The following is a 23,571-nucleotide window of genomic DNA, read 5'->3' as shown; positions in this document are numbered from 1 at the left end:
AAGAACATCTGTCTGGTAATAACAAAAATGACCATAACAGCAACAAAACTAATAAAAACAACACCTAGCGTGTTGAGTGCCTACAACATGCCAGGAAGCATGCCAAGTGCTTTCTTTTCAGAGTAACCCAGCCTATGAGGCTGGTACTCTTCTTGTGTTCATTTTACAGAGAAGGAAACAAAATTTCAGAGAAATTAGATAACTTGCCCAAGGGATTAACATACCCTTTCTGAGAGGCAAGATAGACAAAGGCTGGACTGGGGGACCCTCTGCCCACCAGTTTGGCTTAATGGGGTTACCATGTCCTTCTATATCCTGGGGAGCTGGCCCACCCCACAAGGAACCTGTACCCCTGAGTCACACATCATCTGGTCCAGACTGTCCCACAGAGCTTTCTGTAGTGATAGGAATGTTCTACACTTGTGCTGTCACAGGTATACAGCAGCCACTAGACACAGGTGGCTGTTGGGCATTTAACATGAAGCCCAGTACCAGTGAAGAAGTGAACTTTTAAGAATTGATGCTTAATTAGTTTACATCTAAATTTAGTTAGCCACATGAGGCCGGTGGCTACCATATTGGACAGTGCAGCTCTAGTGCACTCTGGTCTGCAGTCAACCCAGAGGTGTCCAGGTCAATCTAGGCGTTCCCATTTGGGACAGGGAAGGCCTCCACCAAACCTCACCAAGATCCTCATGTCTCCTACCTACTTGACTGCCAGGATGGACCAGCCTTCCCAAGGAGGGTTAAGAGCTCTTCTTTATTTCCCAGATGGAGGGAGGGCAGGGAACTACTTCACTGAAATCCGTTGAGCACTGACCAAGCGCCTACGGGATTACATGGAATCTTTGGATCTCCTTTACGTGGGGAGGGTGATTGTTCTTATTTTGCAGATGGGAAAACTGAGGCTTCAAGAGGTGAAATAACCTGTTCAATGTCACAGAACTAGGTAGGGCCAGGTGAATGGGAACCCAGGTCTGGACGATCCCATCCCACCATGCAGCCTCTCTCAGTGAAAACTTCAGCCTCCCAACCTGCACCCCGAAGACGTCTCCAAGCCTCTCCCTTCCCTCAGGGGTGCAGGAGGCCAGCAAGAAGTGACTGGCTGCCCCAAGATACTCACGTATATGAGTCCTGAGAAGTACCTCTCCCTCAGGTTGTGTAGCACGGAGGCTTCGTTGAGACACGTCAGCTCTGCCATGTCCTCCACCTTGGAGAACTTGGGCGGGTTCATCTTCTGGATATCATCTTTGCCAACCGTGACCTTCTTGCCATTCTCCACTAGCTCCACGATCACCTCATCCCCCTTCTCCTCCTTGATGCTGGCCGCCTCGAAGCCCTGCTTCTCCGAAGGGACCCACACCAGCTTCTTGGCGGCCCAGTCAGCCTGGGCCACTGGGTTGTTGATGAAGTTTTTGTCTACAAAGAGGAACTTCTCGTCATCACTGAGCTGGTCCTTCTGTGCCATGGTGCCTGGTTGATCCTTTGGGGAATAAGGCCACAGGGTCAGAATTAGACCAGAACCAAGCCCTAAAGATAGATAAAGCCCTCACCTCATCATGTCTGGGAATGCAGTCTGCAGAAACATTCCATAGAGTACAAAGGTGTTCCCTGTAGGATGGTTTATGTTGTCAAAAAATGGAAACAACCCAAAGGTCCTTCAGTAAAGGATCTCCAGGGGCTTCTCTGGTGGTGCACTGGTTAAGAATTTACCTGCCAGTGGTTGAGAATCTGCCTGCTAATGCAGGGGACACGGGTTCGAGCCCTGGTCTGGGAGGATCCCACATGCCACGGAGCAACTAGGCCCGTGAGCCACAACTACTGAGCCTGCGCGTCTGGAGCCTGTGCTCCGCAACAAGAGAGGCCGCGATGGTGAGAGGCCCACACACTGCGATGAAGAGTGGCTCCCGCTTGCCACAACTAGAGAAAGCCCTCGCACAGAAACGAAGACCCAACACAACAATAATTAATTAATTAATTAACAAACTCCTACCCCCAACATCTTCCCAAAAAAAAGAATCTACCTGCCAATGCAAGGGACACGGGTTCGAGCCCTGCTCCAGGAAGATCCCACATGCCGCAGAGCAACTAAGCCTGTGCACCACAACTACTGAGCCTACGCTCAAGAGCCCGCGAGCCACAACTACTGAGCCCGCGTGCCACAACTACTGAGCCCACGTGCCACAGCTACTGAAGTCTGCATGCCTACAGCCCGTGCTCTGCAACAAGAGAAGCCACCACAATGAGAAGCCCGCGCACGGCAACAAAGACTAGCCCCCACTCACTGCAACTAGAGAAAGCCCGTGCAGCAATGAAGACCCAACGCAGCCAAAAATAAAAACAAACAAATAAATAAATAAATATATTTAAAAAAAAAAAAGAAAAGGATCTCCATCATTGCCTGTTGTCCATCAACATGGCATGGGTACATAAACCATTATATTTTCATACAATGAAATGCTATCCAGGGGTTAAGATGCAAGAAGTATGTCGAGGTGTGTTGACACAGGAAGATATCCAAGTCTTACAGTTTACTGTAAAAATAAAAGGGGGTCCTTAAATGGTTAAACAGAGAATTATCATATGATCCAACAATCCCATTCCTGGGTATATACCCAAGAGAAATGAAAACATACCTCCACACAAAAACTCATAAGTGAATGTTCATAGAAGCATTATTTCTAACAGCCAAGAAGTGTCAAAAAAAAAAAAACCCCAAATGTCCATCAGCAGATGAATGGATAAATAAAATGTGGCCTCTCCATATAATGGTATATTATTCAGCCATAAAAAGGAATGGGGTACTGATATACACTGAGCATTAATGAATCTTGAAAACACTATACTAAGTAAAAGAATCTAGTCACAGAGGACCACATATTATATGATTCCACTTACCCAAAATGTCCAGAATAGGCAAATCCATAGAGATAGAAAGTAGATTAGTGGTTGCCAACAGCTGGGAGAGAATTAGAGGGTGACAGCAAAGGGGTGCAGGGTTTCTTTTTGGGGTAATGAAAATGTTCTAGAATGTACTACAATGATGGATGCACAATTCTGTGAATATGCTAAAAGCCATTCAATTGTACAGTTTAAATGGGTGAATTGTATGGTATTTAAATTATATCTCAATAAAACTGTTTAAAAATGAAATATAGGGACTATTGTAAAATAGTAGGTATAATAACCCATTTTATTTAAAAATATATAGAATCCATATAGACAGAATGACTGGAGAAATATGCACTTATCAATGTAGTTATGAAGGGCTTTTTACTTTTTATGGGGTTTTTTGCCAATTTTTTATTGTGGTAAAATATACAAAGTATACTATCTTACTTATTTTATGACACCAAGTTCAGTGACGTTAAGTACATTCATGTTGTTGTGCAAGTATCACCACCATCCAGCTCCAGAACTCTTTTCATCTTGCAAAACTGAGACTCCACACCCATTAAAGACTAATTCCCCATTGCCTCTTCCCTCCAGCCACTGGCAACCACCATTCTACTTTCTTTTCTTTTTTGTTTTGTTTTTTTAAATTTATCTTTTATTATTATTATTTATTTATTTTTGGCTGTGTTGGGTCCTCGTTGCTGCACGCGGGCTTTCTCTAGTTACGGCGAGCGGGGGCTACTCTTCGTTGCAGGGTGCAGGCTTCTTATTGCGGTGGCTTCTCTTGTTGTGGAGCACGGGCTCTAGGCGTGTGGGCTTCAGTAGTTGTGGCACACGGGCCCAGTAGTTGTGGCTCGTGGGCTCTAGAGTGCAGGCTCAGTAGTTGCGATGCATGGGCTGAGTGGCTCCGTAGCATGTGGGATCTTCCCGGACCAGGGCTCGAATCTGTGTTCCCTGCATTGGCAGGCAGATTCTTAACCACTGCACCACCAGGGAAACCCTCTACTTTCTATCTCTATGAATTTCACTACTCTAGGAACCTCATACCAGTGGAATCATACAGTATTTATCCTTTTGTCACTGGCGTATGTCACTTAGCATAATGTCCTCAAGGTTCAACCATGTTGCAGCATGAATCAGAATACCCTTCCTTTTTTAAGGCTGAATAATATTCCACTGTATGGATATATGACATTTTGTTTACCCATTCATCTGTTGATGGACACTTGAGTTACTTCCACATTTTCTCTATCGTGAATAATGCTACTCTGAACATGGGTATACTTTCTATTATGTATTTTTGCCATACATATAGTTTTATAACTTTTATTAAATTTATTATCAACAAAAATAGATACTTTAAAAACACTTTCAAATAGCCAACCCACATAAGAAAAAGATGTTCAACCTCACTAGTAAATGAAGAAATACAAGGTGAAGCAGTGAGATATTGCTTTTCACCATAGCTTGGCTAAGATGAGAACCACTGATAATATCCAGTGTTGTCAAGAGTGTAGGGTCCGGGCCTCTGCATACATCGCCCTTACAGATGGAAAGTTCCTAAAATTCATGCACACACCCTGACCTGCAATTCGATTTCTAGCAATTTAGCTTAAGGAAACTGAGAAGTGTTAACAGATGTATAAAAATGTACATTGCAGTGCTATTTGGAACAGCAAAACCTGCAAGCAATCCAAACGGCCTTCAGTGAGTGCCTTGTTAAATTACAGAGCATCCAGGCAACAGAATCCTATAATTCCACCCAAAATTCAAGATGTAGACTTATTTATGCCACACAAAGATTTTTCCCTTTTGAACCCTCCTACACTGTTGGTGGGAATGGAGGTTGGTACAGCCACTATGGAAAACAGTATGGAGGTTCCTCAGAAAACTAAAAACAGAATTACCATATGATCCAGTAATCCCACTCCTGGGAATATACTCAGACAAAACTATAATTCAGAAAGATACATGCACCCCTATGTTCATAGCAGCACTGTTCACAATAGCCAAAACATGGAAACAACCTAAATGTCCATCAACAGATGAATGGATAAAGAAGATGTGGTACATATATACAATGGAATACTACTTGGCCATAAAAAAGAATGAAATAATGCCATTTTCAGCAACATGGATGCAGCTAGAGATTATCATTCTAAATGAAGTAAGTCAGAAAGAGAAAGACAAATACCATATGATATCACTTAGATGTGGAATCTGAAATATGGACAAATGAACCTATCTACAAAACAGAAACAGACTCACAGACATAGAGATCAGACTTGTGGTTGCCACGGGGGAGAGGGGAAGGGAGAGGGATGGACTAGGAGTTTGGGGTTGGTAGATGCAAATTATTACATTTAGAATGGATAAGCAACAAGGTCCTAATGTGTAGCACAGGGAACTATATTCAATATCCTATGATAAACCATAATGGAAAAGAATATTTAAAAAAAGAATGTTATAAAAGAAGAAATAATAAAAGTGATAATTCATAGAGTTAATGCTGGTTACAGATTTGCACACAATTTTTGAACATTAAAAGACTATAAATTGGGCTTCCCTGGTGGTGCAGTGGTTGAGAGTCCGCCTGCTGATGCAGGGGACACGGGTTCGTGCCCCGGTCTGCAAAGATCCCACATGCCGCGGAGCGGCTAGGCCAGTGAGCCATGGCCGCTGAGCCTGCACGTCCGGAGCCTGTGCTCTGCAACGGGAGAGGCCACAACGGTGAGGGGCCCGTGTACCGCAAAAAAAAAAAAAAAATTAAAAATTAACAAAAAGATTTTTCCCTTTCATCTTAACATATTTATTTGTCATTTACATGCTTTAAAATCCTCTCATTGTAAATGCACAATTCAACGATTTTTAGTAAATTTACAGAGCTGTGCATTTATCATGATGCTAAATTTTGGACCATTCCCATCATCTCAAAAGGGTTTCCTCATGCTGGTCTGCAGTCACTCCCTGTTCCTACCCACAACCCTCAGCAACCACTAACCTATTATCTGTCTCTATAGATTTGGCTTTTCGGGGCATTGCATATAAACGGAATAACACAATAGATGACTTTGGACCATGCAAAGATAGTTATGATATCTTTTTAGGTTAAAAACAACATGAATAAACGGAATACTCAGCGATAAAAAGGAACAAACTACACAATAAAATAGACGAATCTCAAAAGCAAGCTCGGTGAAAGAAGCAAGACCCAGTCTACATGCTCTATTATTCCACTAATGTGTTAAGTCTAGAAAAGGCAAAACTATGGTGACAGAAAGCAGATCACTGGTTGCCAGAGGCTGGGGAGGCCACTGACCGCCAAGAGGCACAAAGGAAATTTGGGGGTGATGAAAACGTTCTATATCCTGATTATGGAGGTGATTATATAACTGTATACATTTGACAAATCTCATTGAGCTGCATACTTAAAAATCAGTGAATTTTTAAAAAAATGGTGAGTTATATGTAGATTATACCTCAATAAAGCTGATTAAAATATTTATAAGAGAGTATTTCTTGTCATTTTATATGTCTGTGTATACATTTTTAAAAGTCTAGAAAACTACACGCTAAAATATTAAACTACACACTAAAATATCAATAAAGCTGATTAAAATATTTATAATAGAGTAATTCTTGTCATTTTATGTCTGTGTATACATTTTTAAAAGTCTAGAAAACTACACACTAAAATATTAAACTAGGGTTCTATTTGGTCAAATATGGGACAGGAGTTGAAAGGTGAATATGTTTAAATCCATGAGCTCATAATGATTAAAAAAAATTCACAAGTCATCCTTGTAAGATGCTGGGGAATCAACCCACTGTACCGAAAACTGGTAAAGAAAAGGCGAAACTAAAACACTGATGCTGCCTTTCTACAAACTGTTCCTCAAGGTCACTAAATAATTGACAAGAAGTCTGTCTTTATATAAAATGTCAAGTCATTAAATGCCCTCTCAATATAGGGAGCCCATTTGTGACAGATTCTCCATTCTGTTGTCTAGATGTGTTCATGAGACAAGGTGCTGAGGCAACAGACTCTTTATAGGCCAATCCAAGGGCCCATTCCAGACCCTCTGACCATACCTGAAGGAGCTGCCCTGCTCTAGTAACACTTGCTCTCACTCAGCTCCTCCAACCGACCCCATCTCCCCTCCCCCATCCACTGCTGGTTCCAAAGAACTAAGGTGCAAGCTGAGTTAGGATGTACAGCCACCAGTACGTACTGTGTGGTTGATCCCCCTACTTCAGCAGAAAACAATTCATAACTCCTTTGAGTTCACCAACATAATCTCCACACTTAGGCCAACAAATCCCACGGAGATGGAGTAACCCCCATATCCCATCAATGGGCCCCTGGAGCTGGGCAGCTACCTCCTAAAATGCAGACTTTGCAAGGTAAAAATCAGAGGGGCAGTTACTACCACTTTTCTCTTCTGGGGTGAAAATAACAATATTACAAACCAAAGGCTGCCAACAAATTCACTCAATCTCAAACTTATTTTAAAGTAAAAATACAAATTAAAAAACCAAACAAACAAAAAAAAACCCCAAAGGCTGATTTGTTCAGAAGGGATGGTTATTTCTCCTGGGAGACCTGATCTAGTAGCTCATTTAAAAAAAAAAAAGATGGAGAAATGGGTGAACCATTCCCTAAATCTGAATAATCACTTCAGTTATTCCAAAAAGTGAACTAAAGAATCGTAGAGAATGTGCACTGTGCCAGGTTTAACAATCACATTTCCTGCATTTTTAAATTGTTATTGAATTTCTCTTGGGATGTAATAAGTCCAACATCCTCCCTTCACCTCACTTTCACTGTTTAAAAAAAAAAAAATACTACCTTCTACTTAGAAGAATTCCAGCCAATAAAGGTGGAAGAAATGATGAAACTAAAATGTAGCAATTTTGGAACTCTGAATAAAATAATGGGTCTTGACAATGACTATCAATGTTGCTAAAACATCAGACCATTGATTCTCAAACTTCCTTGTGCATCAGCTTCACCCGGGCAGTTGTGGAATCACAGATGGCTGGGCCCACCCCAAAGCTTCCGAGCCAGTAGGTCTGGGATGAGCCCAAGACCTGCATTTGTAACAGGTTCCCAGGTGATGCTGAGGATGCTGGCCTGGGGTCCACACTTTCAGACCCACTGTATTAGATGAAAAGCAGACGGCAAACTTTATAATGGATGGATCGGGCTGGCACCACCTATACCTACTCATTAACCTTAACGTTGCAAAAACAAAGTTGATCAGAGGTTATGTGCCTCCAGAGGGGTTGCTCTAGGAAGTGCCACTACCACCAATGAAATATTCTTACAAAAAGGAAAATGGGGTGGGGTTGGGGGATCAAAACCAACAAAGCCTCTGGATCTAACACCTATTTAAGGCAAATGCGGGGCACAGGGAACATGCCAAACAAGGTCATGGGCATGTGACAAAGCCCACAAGGTGGGAAGGCATAGGACAAATGACTCAGTTTCTTTAACAGGTAAAGTATTTTTAAAAAGGGTAACCTATGGATTAGAAGGGACTTTGGGACCCACAAAAGAAATGGGAGGAGGGTGGGGGTGAAATGATTGGCCTCATATGGAAGGTGAGTGACAAGAACCAAGGGGTACGTCATACTGTTCTCTCCACTTTTGCATATGTTTGAAAATTTTCACAATGAAAAAGTCTAACAAGTACGATAAAAGAAGAACACTGATAGAGGCAGAGAAAGAACACCCCTATCCTGTCAACATGCACATCCACACACGGAGCAAATCAGAAATAAAGGTACATTTTGCTGTCTTAAAAAGCCATGCTTTAGGGACTTTCCTGGTGGCGCAGTGGTTAAGAATCCGCCTGCCGATGCAGGGGACGCGCGTTCGAGCCTGGGTCCGGGAAGAACCCACATGCCGCGGAGCAGCTGGGACCGTGAGCCATGGCCGCTGAGCCTGCGCGTCCGCCTGTGCTCCGCAACAGGAAAGGCCACAACAGTGCGAGGCCCGCGTACCGCAAAAAAAAAAAAGTGGCAGAGCTGGGATCCGAACCCAGGTCTGATTCGAAGCCTGTGTTCTTCTGTCTCCTACACAAGCTTGATGGGCTTGTCAGAAGCTCAGTGGAGTATTTGCAATCAATGAACCGACCCTTTAAGGCACCTAGCACAGTGACCGGCACATAATAAACGTTCAAAATGGGACCCAGATCAGATGAAGTGAACTATAACTCCACACCGCGATAAGAACAAACCTCACAAACACTTGTGTGAAAGAAGGCAAACCCAAGAAGGACATACTGTGCGATTCTGTTTGCAGGCAGGACGTGAAGATGCCGCGAGCTCAGTTCCAGACCATCTCAATAAAGCACATATCACAATAAAGCAAGTCACATGGATATTTTGGTTTCCCAGTGCTTATAAAGGTTATGTTTACACTATGCTGTCATCTATTAAGTGTGCAACAGCATTATGTCGAATGTCTAATTATGTCAACATACGCACCTTAATTAAAAATACTTGATTGCGAAAAAATGCTAACCATCATCTGAGCCTTCAGCGAGTCATAGTAGCAAAAACAAAACCACTGATCACAGGTCACCATAACAAATATTGTAATGAAAAAGCCTTAAATATAGCAAGAATTACCAAAATGTGTCACAGAGACACAAAGTGAGCAAATGCTGTTGGAAAAATGGCACCGATAGACTTGCTCGACACAGATTTGCCATAAGCCTTTAATTTGTAAAAAAAAAAAAACCCACAGTATCTGTGAAGGGCAATAACATGAGGTGTGCCTGTATATGAGGTTCAAAAACCAGGCAAATCTAACCTAAGGTGGTAGATGTCAGATGTTGTAACTGGAAGTGTAGGACGTGACAGGGGTGTGTGGGGTTGATGTTCTGTTTCTTGATCTGAGTGCCAGTTACATGGGTGTGCCCACTTTGTGGAAATTCACCAGGCTGCATACCCACAGGGAGGTGTACTGTTCTGATATAAAGTATACTTCAATGAAAAAAAAATTTTTTTCTTTTTATCTTTAATTATGGTAAAATGCACATAATAAAATTCACCACCTTAAGCACTTAATTATACAGTTCGGTAGTATAAGCACAATCAATGAAAAGTTTTTGAATGGTAGCCGAGTATACTCAAGAGGGTGGGGAGACATGTTTTATTTGTTTAGGGCAGCATGACAACTAAGTGGGCTCTTTCTAATTACGATGTTACTGAGTTGCCTTACAAATCAGAAAAAAAAAGCAAAAACTACAACAGAAAAATAAAAGGACAGAGGAATTCCCACTGCCACGAACCCTGCCTAATCTAGGACTCAAAAATGCAAAGAAGATCAAGCACAAAGATTCAGTCTCTGTCCAGAAAAAGGAGAGAGGCTGGGTTGCTTCCCATGTCTTTGAAGCCTGACAGTCACGATGTGTGAAATCTGTTTTGGTCGAAAGAAAGAAGGAAAAGGGAAGAGGAGCTTGGCTTCACCCTAGAATGGCATTTCTCAGAGTATGTTCCTTGGAACCCTAATCCCTCAAAATATTTGGGGTGGTGTGGGGCAGGATTCAGGGAGGTTGAGACACTCTTCAGATATCAATTCTGGGGACTTCCCTGGTGGTCCAGTGGTTAAGACTCTGTGCTTCCAATGCAGGGAACGTGGGTTTGATCCCTGGTCAGGGAACTAAGATCCCACATGCCTTGAGGCACGGCCAAAAAAAGAGAAAGAAATCGATTCTGTGGTCAAATCCATTTGAAAAGCGATACACATCTACCCACCCCATCATTAAGAGGGAGAACTCCCATCGGGATATCAGAGGTCCTGACATCTGAAAGCTAGTTCACTCCTTTGAGCCCATGGCTCTCAAAAACATTTAGCCGCAGACCTCTTTTCCCACCAAACACTGATTAAATCCCATAGATTTGTCCTTGAGAAAATGTGGTGAGCCTAGCAAATTAATATTATTAATATTAGTAATCATAGCTGCTGCTCTATCTTATTGAATGCCAGCTATTAACTCATTTAATCCCCTCAAAAAGGCTATGAGAAGCACCATTACCTCTGGTTTACAGATGAGGAAACTGAGGCACAGAGAGGTTAAGTAACTTGCCCATCATGGCACAGCTAGTTATGGTAGAATCTGAATAAAGATATATTTTTGAAGTGATCTTTTCTGCTTTGTCTACCTTCTTTGAAATAGGGAGAGAACTTGAGAACTGAAAGAAATACAGACACACACGGGACACACCCCGCATCGGTCTGCGGCAACTTGAAGTCTCCAGATAACTTGGTTTTATTGCCGCAAGGACTTGCCTCAGCGTGCGCCCAGAGCCTTGAGTTTTTAAAATTTGGGGTAGTGGACAATCAGGCAAAAAGTGTCAGGTCAGACATTAGGTAAGGCACAGGGGGGAACACAAAGCAGTTTGGAAGACTGTAGCAGTGATCAGAGAGCACAATTCTCCATGCACTGAATGGAAGGAAAACTTGGTCTGCACCTCCCTGCTGCTAGAGCAGGGTTTCTCTCAACCTCGGCACGCTGACATTTGGGGCTGTTGACATTTGGGGCTGGATAATTCTTTGTTGGTGGGATAGATGGTGGGCAGAAGCCATGTAGCAGAGGGGGAGTGGTGGGCAGGCCGAGAGTGGGGGGGAGGGGGACTGTCGTGTGGAGTTTAAGGCCATTAGTAGCATCTCTGGCCTCTACCCAATAGATGCTAGTAGCACACCCTCCCCACCCCAGTCATGACAACCAAATATTGACAACCAATCTCCAGATATTGCCACATGTCCCCTGGGGGAAAAAATTGTCCCAACCAACCTGGAATGCCAAGTGTAGAAGGTCACATGGGTGGAGTGTGGGCACATGAGAGCAGAAAAGAGACAGACACCCAGACAGCTGAACCTCAAGGAGACTCCCCACCGACCTGGTTTCTTCCTCTCAAGCCTTCCTCCCCCACCACCCCCCATCCAATGTCCTGCATCAGCTCTGAGAGCTGAAAGGATACCTTCAGGATCATTATACAGGACTGATGGATACTACCTCCAGTTCATGATCAATGGTATTAGCAACTCCTGACACTGCCGAGTGTGTCGGCTCCATACACAGTCCTGTATTCCTCACCAACAACACCCAGCTTCGTTCCTTGAGCGCAGACAAGCTGTTCGTTAGCCTCTGTAAGACCACAGGGTTACAAGTCCCCGTTCTGCGCCAAACCTGCTGGGTGAATCTGGGCAAGTTACTCTCCCTCTCTGGGCCTTGTGCTTTTCATTTGGGGACAGAAATGTGGAGGGCTGGCTAGCTGTAACTTTTTTTTTTTTTTTTTTGTGGTACGCAGGCCTCTCACTGTTGTGGCCTCTCCCGTCGCAGAGCACAGGCTCCGGACGCGCAGGCTCAGCGGCCATGGCTCACGGGCCCAGCCGCTCTGCGGCATGTGGGATCTTCCCGGACTGGGGCATGAACCCGTGCCCCCTGCATCGGCAGGCGGACTCTCAACCACTGCGCCACCAGGGAAGCCCCTAGCTGTAACATTTTATGATAACTGTGATTCCAGATCAAAGGGTTGAAGTTGAACCAACTGAGAATGTTTAACTATTTTAGCTTGTTTTAGCATCAGTTTTATTTTCCCCAGGGGAACTCAAGGGTAAAAGATCTTGCCCCTTCTGCTTCTGTATTAATGGAAAATGAATAAAATACCCAAGAGCCCAAACAGTAACAGGATTTGCACATCATCAGGCCTAGTTAACAGCTTCCCTCAGTATTTTACTGCCAAGATTTTAGACCAGAGACACCAACCCAAATGTCCCTGGGGTCAGGTGAGCAATGCAAGGTGACCCAGGCTGGAGGTGGCTGGACAGAGCTCTCTGGTCCTGCCCAAAGAGCGTGGCAGCTTCTCAAGTCCCGTTGGGGTGAGTGAGAATGTGGGCCCTGCGTTGCCAGATCTCCAACAGACCCCGAAGTCTGCGTTTAGGAATGAAATATCCACCCCTAAAGTTAAATCACTGCACATTTTGAATGTCATGCAGGCAAAATGAAAACCCTCTGGGCTTGATCTAGAACACGAACCACCAGCTGGCGGGACCTCTGCAGAGGAGCAACTATTTCAAGGTCTGGCCCAGGTGTGGGAGGAGCCAAAGTGGAGAGGGAAGCAGGGAGGGGGTGGGCCCCCCAGATACACCAGATCTCCAAGCCCCAAACTGTCCCCACGAGTAATCGGGACTCTAAATCTGTCATTAATAATAGGCACAATTATCACTGTGCTCTTTCTATTCATGGGATATCGGGCCAGGCAATCTATTATATACACCATCTTGCTATGTCTCCTAAGCGTTCAGCAAGGTGGGCATTATTTATTATTCCTATAAGACTATGGAGGTCCCGGAAGGTAAGTGAAAATAAAGGCTTTTGCTTGTAAAAGTTGGAGCCGAGATTTGAACCCAGATCTGACACCTGATCTACTCTTAGCAAAAAGTCTCTTCCTTGCATGAACTTCCTTGCATGGACTGGTCCCCGCGCCACTCCCCCACCAGCTGCACCCCCTTCTGATATCTGCCTAACTCATTAGAATACTGTTTTTAAAGTACCTCCAGAAGGAAGTTCTTATAATCAGTAAAGCTAAATTATTTTTACCACCCCAAGAGAACTTGGTTAGCAAGAGGTCTGGTGGCTCTCATGGAGGATGCTTTGAGGATTAGAGAGAACTAGCCATTTCTGGCCCTAAAAGCCCTACTGTGTCTTGTGTCTTGCAACTCTGGCTTACCACAACTTAAAAGAAATGTAGTCTCCTATATGCCCATTTGAAGTTTAAATTTACAATGTCTTTAGAGGACTGTTTAGCAATATCTATCCATTTTCAATGTGCATGCTCTGTAACTTAGCAAATTACATTGCTGGGACTTTATCCTACAGATAAACTCATGTAATTAGACATAAATAGATACACAAAGATGGTCCCTGAAGTCCTGTTTATATGGTGGAGTGAAGCTGGTATGTTTCAATAAGAGGTTGTTTCAGTAAGATGCTATCCTTCCACATAATAGAATATTATGCAGATGATAAAAAGAAACACCACAATGTGCTGATATAGAAAGATGAAGATATGTAATCAAGTGAAAAAAAACCACCTAATTTACAATGCCAATATTCGTGCAAAAGAGGAAGATTTGACATAGAAAAGTTTTGGAAAGAGGTGCAAGAATACATTAACCATGTTTATATCAATATCTAAAGATGGGGAAGAGCGGAGAGGTGGGGAAGGAGAAAGAGGGTCAGGAATTCTACCTGGAGACCAGGGAATGGCTATAATGACCCACAGGGGTCTCAGACACTGGCCCCTTCTGTGATTCTGTATCATTCGCTGCATGCTTCACCAGCAGAGGGAAGGAAGTTCAAGCCTGCATGGGTGAGCAGGAGGCGAGCACTATGGTCCTTTCTCAAGGACTTTGATGAGGGCTGTTCCTCCTTAACCCCCAAATCACTGATGCAACTCAGAGACACCCAACTTCCCCCTGCAGGAACAATGGGCAGCGCTAGCTTCTTCCTCCATCATCTGATCCCTTACAAAAGTTTCTTCAAAGTCAGCTATTCAAAACAGAACAAAACAAAAATTTCCTTCAAATTCCTTCAAATTTCCTTCAAAGGCCAAAAGACTTGGCCTTTTCCAAACTCAGCCTTTCCCCCATGGTGTGGCCATAGTTAACTGTGTTTAAAGGTCAGGGGTAGAGGGAAGAGACCCCTGGTAGCAAAAGAGTCACCGTGGAAGCCAGACAGGCTCCTCCCACTCACAGGTGAGCTCTTAAAGGATGCCCTCGAGACCCTAAATGAATTAAAAAAGGGCCAATAAACCTGGTATCAGTCATGTTCCTGACACAGGTGAGGAAGTGGGTCTATATTCGAGTGGAAGAAGAATAGGAACTGAGTTTATGAAAAGACATTACACAAAAAGAAAATTAAGGGCAAGTTTCTCTTTTACGGAAAGACTATACCATAGGGTTCCTGGTTCTGCCAAGTACCAGATGGGCTACACTGAGCAAGATCCTTAAGGTCTCTGGTCATGTATGTTATAAATAACCATCCACAGAAGTTCACCAGGGGCGAGACACTGTGCTAAACCCTTCATATGCATGATCCCCTTGAATCCTCCCAAAAGGGCAATCCCTTAGGCTCTGCAGTTAGAAAGAGCTAGGTCTATAGAATCTTGTCTTCCTCATTGGCTAGTTGAGCTATCTTGAGCAAGTTATTCAGACTCCACATTGGTAAAACAGGGCCAATAACAATAGCATCCATTCCAAAGGGCTGTTGTAAAGACTTAGAAACATGATGCCTGTAAAGGATTCAGTGTGTTGTCCAGCAAAAGTGATCAACTAACATTAGCTATTCTCACAAGCCCCATTTTACAGATGGGAAAACTGAGGTTAGGGAAGGTCAGCCTGCATGATTTCTAAATTTGCTTGTGATGTTCTCCGATTCCAGTGGACTTAAAATTGGATGTGGTTTTCCAGAAAAATCTAATGTGTACCCAATTTTAGAAGTACATGGTTGCCCCTACAGCATAAAATCCACCTGTTTGGATTCAATACACTGAGGAAAGGAGAAGACAACTTTCCCACCCCAAAAATAAAACTTCCAAATAAGAGAGAGTAGGGAAAGGTAATCCCCCTTTCCTCCCAAATGTTTTCTCCTCTGGACTCCCCCACTTGTTCCCAAACGGGAAGGACAAGGACAAAGAAATCTCCAGAGGCATGACCAACAAAGCTGCAGTACAAGGCTAATTTGTGAGGGGGCCCGAGGATGGCCTCATGGAAAACGCTACCATAAATGGGCATGTTTGCCTCAATCTCAGCCCTCACACAGAAAAGTAAGGATAACAAATCCATAACAAATACCTTGTACGGAATAACACGTCTACTTCAGACATGATAATAAGATACACAGTGTTTACGAGCCCTAGAAGCTTCTCAAGTTCACGTTCACGTTTTGGACTCTTGGGATGGCAGCCCACCTAATCTAGTCATCGGGCCAACTAGATGACCCCACCACAGAGGACAAACAGTGCATTTTACTTTAAATTTGCAAAAAGTCAGTTTATGTTTTCTTCAGAGATGATAAGCACTTGCCTTACTGGACACATCTGGTCCCATCAGAAACCTGATTCCAACAGTTTTTGTTCATGGTAAAGAAAAAAGATGGTGGGGTCAGGGGTATAGAATTAGCATCAGACAGACACAGGAATGGGATCCACCACTTGTTAGCTGTGAGACACTGGGCAAATTACTTAACCTCTCTGAGCCTCAGCTACCTTGTATACTAAACAGGCATCATAATGACTCCCTTAAAAGGTTGTTGCAATGATTAAATGAGATCAATTAAGTCAAACGCTGCTACAGTGCACGGCACATAAGTGCTCTGTCAATGGTAGTTTATCTCAATGCGAAAGCACCAAGGAAGGACTGCATTTCCTTCCATGGATCTTCAATATCCTATTTCACACACTGCTATCTAATGACTTTCAGTTCTGCTTCTTTAAGCTCCTTCTCTGTATAAAATGGCCACTTTGCAATTTAATCTATCAATTCTTAATACTGTAGTAAATGCTCCCTTTCTTGGGGTTTCTAAATATTTACTTTTACTTCTTGATAAGTATGGCTTTGAATGGTGCCTTTCCTCAAGCAGCCAAATCCCCACCAGCTCTCAGTGCGGAGAGAGAACGTACAACAGGCAGTAGCCACTTTCTCTCACTTTGCCCACTTAGTAGGACATGAGAGTAACATGTGTACTGGATGCTCTGCAGGAAATCCCAGCCCAATCTTAGCTAACGCACCTGCAGACTTTGTAAGCAAATGTGGACTCTGGCATCCTTCTGAGTATTTGAGACCCTTGGGGTCAACCTGGGTGAGATTTTTAAAAATCTGGAGTGGGGGGGTGTGTCTGGAAGAAAATCAAGCTGTAATAAATAAACTGGATCATAACCAGCCTATCACTCAAGGGTTATCAGCAGGCATCCTCTAGAGTGAGGAAAAAACACTCCCCTTTCTGCCCATGTGTTTTTAACTGATATAATTAACAGAACTAAGCAAGCTCCACTGGACGCCATATTTTGCCTGCCTATGTGATAGGAAATGACTTTTCAGTGAAGCGCAGCTGCACTCTTTTTGCGGCCAGAATAAAAGAAGCCTGGCTGTTCAAGCCAGACCTCTGTGAGTTCTAAGGGAGCACATCTCTCAGATTTGCCTCATAACAAGAATCATCTGGGACTCATATATAGAGGGAACAGTTTTTCTGAAGATTCTAGTGTAACCGAAGTTGGGCCCGGGCATTATCTTTAATAAGTACCCCCAAGGTGGTACTTATCATTGGTTACCTTGGGAGATGCTGGTTTGGGGGAAATCTAGGATGATGGGGCAGAGAGAAATGAAAATTGTGAACCCCCAGCCCCATAGTCCTTAAGAAGAGGTCAACAGATGCTCCTCACTGCTCCCCAGCCCCTGTAGGATGTCTTCTAGGATCCTTAAACCCTCTACTCAATTTCCCTTACCCCACCAGGACCACATACTTACAGATCTCCAACTTGGGGGAGAGCGGAGAAGAAACTGGATGGAGAGCTCCTATCTGGCACACCTCCCAGGCAGGGGCGTCCAAACCTTCTCGCTCGCCTGGGACGCCTCTCTTTATAGACCCGGAGCTGCCCGCGGGAGGGAGAGGGGAGGCGGCGGAGGGGGCGGAATGGGTGTGAGTCCTGCGCTGCTCCCTCCGCAGCGCCACCTGCAGGGTCCGAAAAGCGCAGCTTTGGTCCACGCCTCGCGCGCACCTGTGGCGGCGCCCGTAGAGGGGCGCACCCAGGCGGGGGCTCAGGGGGGAGCGGGGCGCCGCAGGGCTCCCGGGAAAGGCGCAGCGGGCAGAAACGTTCGGGGCCAGTGTCTGACCCCGGCTCTAGGACAGTCACCGAGACTCCGGGTCCCTAAAGAAAGGGGTTGAGCGGCCGGCGTCTATAGGGGATGCTTGAGAATTTCTCCCTTGAGTCAGTTCCAGCCTCACGGGCTTTAACCGCTTCCTCCGCGTGGCGGGAACTGTGGGGGGCCCGAGTTGACACCTCCTCTCCCCGCTCGCCATTTTTCTTCGTCCCCCACTACCTGGAAAGGGCCTGGCCGTGCTGCGTGAAGGGTGGGGAAAGGGGATTTTTTGAACTTTGCAAAGTACAAGGCAAGACCCCCCAACTCTGCTGGGAATTGTGCAGAAAGGGGAAGTTTTTACTTTTCCCAACTTGGCATCCCCACCTCCACCCACAAGCAAAAAAATAAAAGAGGCCCAATTGTTGTGACTTCAGGCCCTGGGTGTGCCATTCGCTGGCTGTGTGACCTCAGGCAAGTCATTTCCCTTCTCTGAGCCTCAGTGTCCGAAGCTGAAAAGTGTGTGTGTGTGTATAATTACGTAATTTGCAAGGTGCATGTCAGGATCCAAGCAGAATGTGAGTGCCAGGCGCTCTTGAAAGTTCTCTTCACCTGCTCCTCCCCGCCCGAAGAAATTCTTGAAAATGAAGCTGCCTGAAAGTTTTCTCTCTCTCCCTCCCTCTTAGTACCACTCCCTTACCCCGTGTCCGCCCCACCCCCTCCTGTGTGTCTGACACCGTGTCTCTCCATCACCGTTTCTGTCTTGTTCTGCCTTTTTTCTCTTTATATATCTCCGTCACTCTGCCCACCGCTGTCTCTTTCTGTCCCTCTGTCTCACTCTGTCTCCGGTCTCTGTGTCTCTGGCTCCAGATCTCCCTCCCTCTCTCGCTCTCTCCATCTCTCTCCATCTCTCTCCATCTCTCTCCACTCTGTCACATGCACGCACACAGGCCATAAAAGGAAGCCGCGGCGGTGGGCTGGCCCCGCGCCAGGCCGGGGACCTGCGGGCAGCCGGGCGCCCCGCTCCCCGCCTGGCCCGGCTCCGAGGTTCCCGGCCGGTCCTCCCTACCCGGGCGGGCGGGAGACAACCCAAAAAGGGCAGGCTCAGGCTCCTTCCTGCAGGAATTCCCAGCGCCGCATACCAGCCCGGGGCTGCCGCTCCCCCTGACTAAATATGGTGCCGAGCGGCCTCCCGGCGCCCCGCGGAGGTTGAGGGGGTGGCATCCGATACCAGTGGGGTGGGAAGGGGACCCTTCTGCTCCCGGCAGAGCCAGAAGGGGGCAGCCCCCAGTCCCCCGTGGGTCCCAGCTGCTTCCAGCCAGAGGGTTTACAGACAGGGTTAAAGATGTTGGAAGACCCTTACCAGGCTCTGTGCTTGGCACTCGCCCCAGTCTTATCCAACAAACCCTCCCCCAGCCACGAGCCGGGTGATGGTGGGGCCTTTATTAATACCCCCATTTTGCAGGTGAGAAAACTGAGGCCCTGGAGGAGTGAAGGGATTTGCCTGAGCCCTCACTGGGTCCAGAGCCCACTGTTGCCATGATTCACTTCCAAGAGAGACTTTTAGGGGAAATGCCCAGGACAATTAGCCTTGAGGCTAAAGACTCCTCTCTGAGGTTAGATAACTAAGTTTGAATCTGCCAGTGCCATTTTCTAGCTATTTGGCCCTGTGCCTCAGTTTCCCTACCTGTAAAGTGGGAGGAACATCAGTCACTTCTTCACTTCCCAGCTGTTTGTAAACAGTCCTTGAGATGATCCATGTAAAATGAACACAGTACAGTGCTTCATGTTAGCTGCTATTATTCAAAACAAACATGAAACCAAGCAGAGTTGCACCAGGCCTGGGGGACGTCATAATGGTGAGGGCCTGTCCTGCCCTCTGTTTCCTGCAGGCTACCAGTCTCCTCTGTAGAGTTCTGCATCTCGGACCCTCTCGGTCCCTTACATCCCTCCAACATCCTGCCTGCTTTTCACCCCTGAAAACATGCAGGCCCAGCTCTCTACCCAACAATGGGCCTAAGTCAGAGAGTCAAAAACAGCCAGCATTCAGCTGGCTGGGACGTTAGGGGTTAAGTTCTTCAGAAAGCAATGAATGCACTGCTTCCCCACGTGCCTTTTAATGTCTGCACTGTAAAAGGAGTGGAAATCATCTCTGCGTTAGTACAGAGCTGATGTGGAGCAGAGAATAGGAAGGGGGAAAAACTGAAGTTGATCATCCCCTTCCCATCCTGGAAAGATAATCCAGAGCAGGCCATCAGTCTTAACTTGCTGGCCTCAGAGTAAAAACGGGCACTTTTCTGGAGGCATTAACGATATTCCAAAGGGGTGCATTTGATTCTTTAAAGAATTTGGTAACTTTTAAAAGAAAATAATTATAATAAATTATCAATAAATGAGGGCTTTATAACAGACACTGAATTGTACTACATTGTCTAACCTAATCCTTATAACAACCCTATAAAGTACTTCAACTTTTTTTTCCCATTTTGCTGTGGAGAAACCAGGTTCAGTGAGTGAAATAATCAGCCAATTTAGCACAGCTAGTTAATGGCAGAGCAGGGATCCCAACCCTGCCTGTGTGATGGCGTCTAGGGTAAGCAGGTGAGAAGTGTGAGGTTTTTAACTCATGATCTGTTAAGCACCAGCCAGGCAGCCACAGGATTGTCAGAGAACCTCTCTGAGCCTGTGTTTTCTCAAAGCACAGATGGTCAGAATCTTTGCCTCAACATGGAAAGTGTTTCATACCCTTCTGGTATACTCTAGAAGTACTTAGGGACAGTGTGCACATAATAGTCATTCAATAAATATCTGTCCAATGCAGAAGCTCAGATGTTTGAATCTTCAAAATCAGATGCCTCCATTTTATTTCTCATGGCTCAAAAAGCCAGTTAAAGACAGAGGGGGAAAAAGTTACCTTCAAAAAACATTACTGTGGGGCTTCCCTGGTGGCGCAGTGGTTGAGAGTCAGCCTGCTGATGCAGGGGACACGGGTTCGTGCCCCGGTCCGGGAAGATCCCACATGCCAAGGAGCGGCTGGGCCCGTGAGCCATGGCCGCTGAGCCTGCGCGTCCGGTGCCTGTGCTCCGCAGCGGGAGAGGCCACAACAGTGAGAGGCCCGCGTACCACAAAAAAAAAAAAAACAGAAAAAACAAAAAAACATTACTGTGACTGACTGTCAAGTAAGTTTCCCTGGCATGTCTTCTGTGAGGCGCTGGGTACTGGGAGTTTCCATGAGCTCATGGAACAAGATAGCAGTGGGGAAATTCCACTCTCAGAGTCTTTTTTTTTTTTTAATCTAATAGCTTTGATTTTGCTACTAGGTTCAAAAACTTCCAAAGTATGATTCCCTCCAGTTTCTAATAACATCAAAAACTGGGGGGCTTCCCTGGTGGCGCAGTGGTTGAGAGTCCGCCTGCCGATGCAGGGGACATGGGTTCGTGCCCCAGTCCGGGAAGATCCCACATGCCACGGAGTGGCTAGGCCCGTGAGCCATGCCCGCTGAGCCTGCGTGTCCGGAGCCTGTGCTCCGCAACGGGAGAGGCCACAGCAGTGAGAGGCCCGCGTACTGCAAAAAAAAAAAAAAAAAACTGGGTCCAAGCATGGCTTGTCCTTCACAATTATGCATGTCCTTCACAATTATTTAAAAGTGCATCAGCACTCAAGTCATCCAGCTCAAGATCTGCACAGGACTCTGCCTCCTTGCGAATAAAGGGCCATCTTTCCTGACCACAAGCACGGTTCTGCTCCAACTCTCCTGTGCAGAAGCACTTGGTTTCACTCATCATGGTCCCCACGTTTCTCCAGGCTCGAGACTGAATCACACAGTAACTTGCAGTGCTCTTTCCTTTATCACCAATTTCCAGCTCCGGTGTCTTGGTAACTCCAGATTCTCTATCAGGAAAGTCCTAAAATTCTCAGTAAAAATAGTTTTATAGTTTCTTACAAAAGTAAACATATTCTTACCATATGACGCAGCAAGTCACACTCCTTGGGATTTACTCAAATGAGCTGAAAACCTATGTCTGTACTAAAACCTGTACACAGTTATTTAGAGCAGCTTTCTTCATTAATTGCCAAGACTTGGAAGCAACCAAGACGTTCTTCTAAGTAAGTGAATGGATAAACTGTGGTACATTCAGATGACAGAATATTACTCAGCACTAAAAAGAAATGGGCTATCAAGCCATGAGCAGGCATGGAGGAAACAAAAGCATATTACTAAGTGAAGGAAAACAATATGAAAAGGCCACATACTGTATGAGTCCAACTATATGACATTCTGGAAAAGGCAAAACTACGGAGACAGTAAACAGATCAGTGGTTGCCAGGTGCTAGAGGAGAAAGGAGCGATGAATAGAGCACAGAAAATTTTTAGGGCAGTGAAACTACTGATACTGCAATGGTGGGCGGATACATGTCACTATACATTTGTTCAAACCCACAGGCTGTACAGCACCAAGAGTGAACCCTGAGGTCAACTACAGACTTTGAGTAATAATGATGGGTCAATGTAGGTTCACTGATTGTAACAAATGTACCACTTTCGGGGGTCATGTTGATAACAGGGGAGCCTGTGAGTGCGTGGGGACAGAGGGTATGTGAGAACTCTGTACTTCACACTCAATTTTGCTGTGAACCTAAAACTGCTTTAAAAAATTGTCTATTTTTTTAAAGATAATTTTACTTCACTTTCATTTAAACAAAAATTAATGAAGACCACACAATCCTTGCAGAATGGTTGTTACAAAAATGAAATGCCAAGTGGCTGGGAAGCATTGCCCTAAATGCCTTTAAAGGCATATTTTCACAAAATGTTAATCATTCATGTACACTTGGCTTCAGGTTAAAAGAACACATCAAATTTTACATAATCATACAGGCATTCAGTCATATATAAATGTGTTCTTGCACATAATTATAAAGCTATTAGTTTATTCTAAGCAAGCATATATGCTATGCTTAAATTTATCATCTTCAAACGCCACCTCTGCTCTTGCTGAGTTTTTACATTGCCAAAGTTTTAAATGTCTACTTTTCCTAAATCCCTCTTCAAGTCCAATTCCCATCCTATTTTTGTATAAGTTTTCTCCTGAAACTTCTCCTGCATGTCTGGAGGATAACTTCTCCCAACAACCTCATGAAAACCACCAGCAATGATGTACTAATTTATGAGTTCGTGAGAAGAGTTTGATGGGTCCTCTGTGTTTATTTTTGTCTTTTCCTTCCTTGAATTTAAGTGTCTCAGCTCAGGAACCTATTTAAACTACTAGAACATATGGGAATTCCCTGGCGGTCCTGTGGTTAGGACTCAGAGCTTTCACTGCCAGGGCCCGGGTTCAATCCCTGGTCAGGGAACTAAGATCCCACAAGGCACGTGGCATGGCCAAAAAAAAAACTACTACTAAATGCACTTTTTCAAGCCATATGTGGCCCCACAGATTATGATACTGTCCCCTCAGAGAATAACACCACCAGCCCCTACCACTTCCACCCTATTAAGAATAATTGTCCCGGGGTGATATGGCTGATGCCAAGTACCCTCAACCTTACTATGCACCCTCCAACAACTAGGTTCCTAGAGATCCCGAATGAAGGCCTAGGGAGCCATCGCCAAGCCTTCTTCTGGTTCCAGTGGACACCTCTTGATGACAGACAGTCAGAGGAAAGCCCTTTGCACAAAGGTGAGTTGCTTAAATTTTTTTTTGTTTTTTATTAAATGATACACTGAAAGTATAAAAGTTGCCTAGGTACAAACCAGTTATAGAATAATGCATACAAATGTGCTATAGACTATATGTGACAAT

General features: G+C 44.9%; 1 protein-coding gene across 4 annotated transcripts in view; it reads right to left on the bottom strand.

Annotated features, from left to right (window-relative positions):
* The window catches only part of MYH11 (myosin heavy chain 11), a 110,350-nt gene extending 108,882 nt beyond the window's left edge, over positions 1-1,468 (bottom strand). For all 4 annotated transcript variants that reach the window (XM_065891779.1, XM_065891780.1, XM_065891781.1 and 1 more), the window contains exon 1: positions 1,124-1,468. In XM_065891779.1, coding sequence (XP_065747851.1) covers positions 1,124-1,468 — 345 coding nt within the window. The remainder of the gene's footprint in view (positions 1-1,123) is intronic.
* Positions 1,469-23,571: the final 22,103 nt, after the last annotated feature.

Source organism: Phocoena phocoena, chromosome 15, assembly GCF_963924675.1.
Source record: "Phocoena phocoena chromosome 15, mPhoPho1.1, whole genome shotgun sequence".
NCBI classification, from domain to species: Eukaryota; Metazoa; Chordata; class Mammalia; order Artiodactyla; family Phocoenidae; genus Phocoena; species Phocoena phocoena.
Note: the sequence above shows the minus strand (reverse complement) of the source record. Positions and strands in the feature narration are given on the sequence as shown.